At 44.0% G+C, this 7,228-nt stretch overlaps 1 protein-coding gene across 1 annotated transcript in view; it reads left to right on the forward strand.

The window, feature by feature from the left end:
* LOC137502882 (uncharacterized) overlaps positions 1–6,829 on the forward strand; it is a 78,291-nt gene extending 71,462 nt beyond the window's left edge. Inside the window, exon 3 of the mRNA XM_068230055.1 lies at positions 5,723–6,829. Within this exon, the coding sequence (XP_068086156.1) occupies positions 5,723–6,829 (1,107 nt within the window). The remainder of the gene's footprint in view (positions 1–5,722) is intronic.
* Positions 6,830–7,228: the final 399 nt, after the last annotated feature.

Here is a 7,228-nt window from a genome sequence, read left to right on the forward strand (position 1 = left end):
AACTGGACATCGAAGTGGGTACATATAGAACATGTACTGAAATCAAACCCATTGTTTCCTTCGTCCAACATTTACAATGTTGTGATTCAAGGAATACGCAATGATGCGTAGCAGCGTTGCATCTTTGAACATGTTAAATAATATAGAACGTTGCTGTGACCAACAAACGAGTGCATTCCTTGACTGACAAGTGTGTTCTTTTACTGTCTGTACAGTTAGGCTCGTTAATAAACCAACTGTAGATATGACCTGCAAGAGGCAAGGACCATCTTGTGCATATGCGCACATCTCCTCTTTCTCTTCCACTTCCTGTGCTCTGACATAACAAGTACGGCGAGAATCGCGCCCGAAACTAGCAATTTCACATCATTTTCTCCAAAGGAAACATTTTATGCGCACCATCGTTCTTAACAGATTGTTCTGATACACCCTGTATATCTACATACGCTATTTCAATATTATAGTCTATTTAGTAAGATATTAGCAAGCATCTCACAAAGGACAGAGACAGGAAATATTGGCCAGGATAAAATGATTTATCATAGCGAAAAAATGCCAGACATAACGTGAGAGAATGGAAGTTTTCGTATGTTGGGAAAATGGTCATTCTCGGCATTTGATAGAAATATATTCTGATAAAAACTTTGGATATTTCTTCAGAGTATACGGCATTTAATTGGTTCCTTTCAACAGGAGATGGAGTGGACTGTGAATTAATAGATACGCGTGTACCTCAATATTTATTTTTATTTATTTTGAATTTAGCAGTGGTGAAGTTAACCACGCAAAGTACAGGATAATGTACATGTAGAAGAAAGATACTATTGTATTATAAAACGAAAGGTAACTAACCTAAATAACAGATTTGGAGAACTTACCCTACACCTCAGAATCCAAGACGACCCCCACTTTTTCCTTCAAAAATGAATTCAGTCTTAAAAAGTGCTTTGTAAAATCATATGAACGTCTTTCTTGTACAGTACACATTATTAGACTATCTTTGTCTCCACACCAACGGCGAACATTGGCTGTAGTTTCGCCTATGCACTATTTTCTTGAGGATACACAATTATTCATTATTTCTGCGGTTTTCATAACCTTTAACTTAAAACTGGCATCATAATATCAAAGAAAATTCGTAAACAGTTTCCCGGCAATACGTGTTCCACGCGCCTCTACAATACCACGATCCATCAGGAAAATATTCCTGCCGTCTCTAAAACTGTTACTTTTACTCAGCGTCAGGTACAATCGCTTGCCGGGATCGGCCGACTTCAACGGCTAACGATTTATAGGCCTAGTACAGACAAGGACGTTGAATGAAAACGAACGAAATTATTGTGCCGTCGTACGGACATTCCGCCCTTGCGTCTTACGAGCACATTTCTTGTACAGTATGAAATTTATTATCTATTTTTTATCTTCACGCTAAGCGGAGTTATTGGCTTTAGGTAGGCTTTCTGCGGCTTCAAAATTTCTCTTCATTTGCACGTGTTTAATAACCATTAACTTCAAATTGGCATCATAATATCGACCAGAACCCGCTGAAAATCTGCGGCAATGCCTGTTCCATGTATCTTTACAGTACAGTACAGTGAAGTTGCACAGATGCACTGCGCCCGGCTCCGCGGCTAGCGATGTATAATAAAGGGGCCTACGAGTGCTGTGTGCGCACGCAAAGGCAGCAGCATGGTTACACTTGTAGCTGCCGCGGCTAGCAATGTATAATAAAGGGGCCTACGAGTGCTGTGTGCGCACGCAAAGGCAGCAGCATGGTTACACTTGTAGCTGCCGCGGCTAGCGATGTATGATAAAGGGGCCTACGAGTGCTGTGTGCGCACGCAAAGGCAGCAGCGTGGTTAGCGTGGTAGCTGCCGCGGCTAGCGATGTATAATGAAGGGGCCTACGAGTGCTGTGTGCGCACGCAAAGGCAGCAGCGTGGTTACACTTGTAGCTGCCGCGGCTAGCAATGTATGATAAAGGGGCCTACGAGTGCTGTGTGCGCACGCAAACGCAGCAGCGTGGTTAGCGTGGTAGCTGCCGCGGCTAGCAATGTATAATAAAGGGGCCTACGAGTGCTGTGTGCGCACGCAAAGGCAGCAGCGTGGTTAGCGTGGTAGCTGCCGCGGCTAGCGATGTATAATAAAGGGGCCTACGAGTGCTGTGTGCGCACGCAAAGGCAGTAGCATGGTTACACTTGTAGCTGAAGGGGCTAGTAATGTATAATAAAGGGGGCCACGAGTGCTGTGTGCGCACGCAAAGGCAGTAGCATGGTTACACTTGTAGCTGCCGTGGCTAGCGATGTATAATAAAGGGGCCTACGAGTGCTGTGTGCGCACGCAAAGGCAGTAGCATGGTTAAACTTGTAGCTGCCGCGGCTAGCAATGTATGATAAAGGGGCCTACGAGTGCTGTGTGCGCACGCAAAGGCAGCAGCATGGTTACACTTTTAGCTGCCGCGGCTAGCAATGTATGATAAAGGGGCCTACGAGTGCTGTGTGCGCACGCAAAGGCAGCAGCGTGGTTACACTTGTAGCTGTCGCGGCTAGCGATGTATGACAAAGGCGCCTACGAGTGCTGTGTGCGCACGCAAGGGCAGCAGCGTGGTTAGCGTGGTAGCTGCCGCGGCTAGCGATGTATAATAAAGGGGCCTACGAGTGCTGTGTGCGCACGCAAAGGCAGCAGCATGGTTACACTTGTAGCTGCCGCGGCTAGCGATGTATGATAAAGGGGCCTACGAGTGCTGTGTGCGCACGCAAAGGCAGCAGCGTGGTTAGCGTGGTAGCTGCCGTGGCTAGCAATGTATAATAAAGGGGCCTACGAGTGCTGTGTGCGCATGCAAAGGCAGCAGCATGGTTACACTTGTAGCTGCCGCGGCTAGCGATGTATGATAAAGGGGCCTACGAGTGCTGTGTGCGCACGCAAAGGCAGCAGCGTGGTTAGCGTGGTAGCTGCCGCGGCTAGCAATGTATAATAAAGGGGCCTACGAGTGCTGTGTGCGCACGCAAAGGCAGCAGCGTGGTTACACTTGTAGCTGCCGCGGCTAGCGATGTATAATAAAGGGGCCTACGAGTGCTGTGTGCGCACGCAAAGGCAGCAGCATGGTTACACTTGTAGCTGCCGCGGCTAGCGATGTATAATAAAGGGGCCTACGAGTGCTGTGTGCGCACGCAAAGGCAGCAGCGTGGTTAGCGTGGTAGCTGCCGCGGCTAGCGATGTATAATAAAGGGGCCTACGAGTGCTGTGTGCGCACGCAAAGGCAGCAGCGTGGTTAGCGTGGTAGCTGCCGCGGCTAGCGATGTATAATAAAGGGGCCTACGAGTGCTGTGTGCGCACGCAAAGGCAGCAGCATGGTTACACTTGTAGCTGCCGCGGCTAGCGATGTATGATAAAGGGGCCTACGAGTGCTGTGTGCGCACGCAAAGGCAGCAGCGTGGTTAGCGTGGTAGCTGCCGCGGCTAGCAATGTATGATAAAGGGGCCTACGAGTGCTGTGTGCGCACGCAATGGCAGCAGCGTGGTTAGCGTGGCAGCTGCCAGTGGTGTTCATTACATTTAAATCGCGAATACAAGACGATCGTTGATTTTTCGCCTGTGATTCTGAGAAAATCTTCGTCTTGGATTCCGAGAAATACAGCATTATGAAGATAGAAAGCAAAGCTCAACAAATAAATTAACGGAAATCTGGAGCAAAACAGTAAAAAAAACGTAAAATTCAAAACGAATGAGGAGTAAAACACAAAGTGAAAAATATAAGCCAATACGTAAACAGAACACAACACACAATAAAGTAACTGAAAAATACAGGGTGACCCAAAAGTCCGTTAATATTTGACGAGAAAACACATCACGGAGTATTGAAGGTACGGAGGTAATAACTGACACGCATGATTGGCATGACATGGTGTTTATTGACACTTCATGGAGATTTGGAGGTACTGAGGTAATAACTGGCACGCATGATTGGCATGGCATTATGTTTATTGACACTTCACGGAGTGTTGGAGGTACATTATATAAGCTATCACAATTCATCCAGAAATTTCTAAAACATAACTATAATTTTCTGTCAAATATGTCTGTGAAAAATACCACTGAGTTAGTAAAAATGTAGATGACTTTGAAATGCAGTGCAGCCTTTCCACTCGATGCATTCTTTCGACATAACAAATATGTATCCGACCATCAATACTAAGACACTTTTTCCGATAATCCAAAACAATCTAAATAAATACAGCAACCTCAGTAAACTTGAGATCCAAGATTTCATGGAAATTTTGAAACTAGTAGTTAAGAATAATTTCTTCAGTTTCAATAATTATATATACCAGCAGGATGGCTTAGCTATGGGATCACCGGCTTCAGGGATGTTAGCTGAGATATATTGACTATTTAGACCATACAGCAATTAACAACAATAGTGACTTCGCGAACATAAAATTTTAGGCCAGGTTTGTAGATGACACACTCGTTATCCTTGACGAAGGAATTACTGATGCAGCCACCACTCTTAACAATTTAAACAATACTGATCCGCATATAAAGTTCACTCTGGAATCTCAGTCAAACAGAAGCATACATTTTCTGGATCTCACGTTAAACAGACTTCCTTCAACTATAGAATACAAAATTTACAGTAAACCGACACATACAATCCGCTTCATAGCCAAATATAACGGTTATGAAAATGCATTTATAGAGCGCATTATCAACAAACGAAAATATCGCCTAAATTCAACTCTAGCTAGTGAGAAAACTAAAACCTGATTATTATTTCGTTCAACGAAGATATTTACAGTGTTACAAGTATTCTGAAGAAACACAACACCAAAATCGCATATCGAAAAAACAATAGAAATATGAATATATATAAAACAAGCTCAATTAACAAGACTAACATTCACCAAAAAATCGGGAGTCTACAGATTCCAATATCAAAACTGTCAATCATTGTACATTGGTCAAACAGGGAGGAACTTCAAAATCAGATACACGGAGGATGTAAATGCTACAAATTACAATAGACACTCGGCAGTTGGCCAGCACATTCAAGATTCAAAGCATAGCTTCAGTAACATACTACAAGATATAGAGGTGCTCATGAATATGGACAAAGGCCCTATTCTTGAAGTCGTAGAAAATTGCTTCATTCACTTAGACCAGTTCTTTAACTCCAATTCAAACCTGAACGAAATCTCAGAAAAAAACTAACATTCTTTTGATTTTTTATTAAAGTTTTTAGGTATGTTGTTCTTCCGAGTGAGCGGTCAATATTTAGCACGATAAACAATACCCTATCACGTTACAGACCCCCACCATACTGTTTACAAGACCCACCTTAAATCCACTACTCCTCCAATATGATCCTTTCCTTTCTCCCCCCTTCCACTCCCCCTCAACCTTCTCCCCTCCTGACCTACCACACATAGCAGTCCGTACCTCCTTCTCACGAGGTTAACGTATTGTGATGATATAACTTCTATGGAAGTTAGTTATACGTCATGTAGCTAATGAGAACTCTTTGGATGTTTAATGCTCTTTCTCTCGAACACTCTCAAGTTCTGAGCGCCACCATTCTGCAATCGAAAAGGAAGCCTATGCTATTGTGGAAGCCATTCGTAAATTGAGACACTTCCTCTTGGGCCGTCATTTCCACCTTATCACAGACCAGCGCTCTGTAACTTTCATGTTTGATTTAAAACATACCGGGAAAATAATGAGAAGATAATGCGCTGGCGTTTGGAACTATCCCCTTATTCGTATGACATTGTATATCGACCAGGCAACCATAACCAAGCTGCTGATGCACTCTCAAGAGTCGGTTCTATCAATCATAATACAGATTATGAAAAGCTACTGTCTCTTCATCAATCTCTTTGTCACCCAGGCATCACAAGAATGGGTCATTGGATACGGATTAAAAATCTTCCCTTCTCAATAGAAGATATCCGGCGTGTCACATCTGCATGCAGGACGTGCGCTGAAGTAAAACCTCAGTTTTTCAGACATCAAGGCTCTCTTATCAAGGCCACAGCCCCTTTTGAACGTTTAAATCTGGACTTCAAAGGACCGTTGCCTACTAAGACTCGAAATCGCTACATTTTCACCGTAATTGACGAATTTTCCCGTTTCCCCTTTGCTTTTGCTTGTCGTGACTTGAGTTCCTCGACAGTCATTTCCTGCCTAACTCAACTTTTCAGCATATTTGGAGCCCCATCCTACATACATACGGATCGAGGCTCATCATTTATGTCTCAGGATCTGAAGAACTTTCTCGCTTCGTTTGGAGTGGCCACCAGCCGCACTACACCCTACAATCCACAGGGTAACGGCCAGGTCGAACGATTTAATGGGACAATCTGGAGAACAATTCAACTTGCCCTTAAAGATAAAAGTTTGTCAATCACCGAGTGGGAATCCGTACTTCAAGAAGCGCTTCACGCCATTCGGTCTCTACTCTACACAACCACAAATGCTACGCCTCACGAGCGCATGTTTGGCCACCCACGACGCAGTAGCAATGGCTACTCCACTCCTACATGGCTACTGAAACCTAGAACTGTGCTACTCCGTCGCTTCAATCGCCAATCTAAATTTGAACCACTGGTTGAAGAAGTTACCCTCCTAAATGGTAATAATGATTATGCCCTAATCCGGTATCCTGACGGCCGAGAGTCTACAGTATCTACTAGCCACCTGGCACCGAGAGGAGAAGACAATCCCACAGCGAATGATGGACCAGCGCCACTCCCTAGTGAATCCACCGCGGATCATGAGATTTCCAATGAAGGGAGCCCTTGCAACTCAGGTCAATATCCCTGTAACTCCTGATAGTCCGCTTCGAACCCCGATTCGTACTCAAGACGAAATGCCACTACTTCGCAGGAGTCGCATCCCGCATCCTCCAGCTTATCTGAAGGACTTTGTTCAATTCTGAGAAGGGGGTGAATGTGATGATATAACTTCTATGGAAGTTAGTTATACGTCATGTAGCTAATGAGAAGTCTTTGGATGTTTAATATTCTTTGACTTATTGTTAACCTCGTTCACGTATTACATAACATAGCTTCATACCTATATGCTGAGATTTGTTTAATATAACCTACGCAAAGGTCAACAGTCATTCCTAATTCATTTCTTCTTTAACACGTATCAACATGCTGTTCCAAAGCTTATAAAATCCTTCCAAATTGAACTGAGAAAATTTTTTGATCATTTGTACTGTAAGCA

Source organism: Anabrus simplex, chromosome 13 (genome assembly GCF_040414725.1).
Source record: "Anabrus simplex isolate iqAnaSimp1 chromosome 13, ASM4041472v1, whole genome shotgun sequence".
Classification (NCBI taxonomy): domain Eukaryota; kingdom Metazoa; phylum Arthropoda; class Insecta; order Orthoptera; family Tettigoniidae; genus Anabrus; species Anabrus simplex.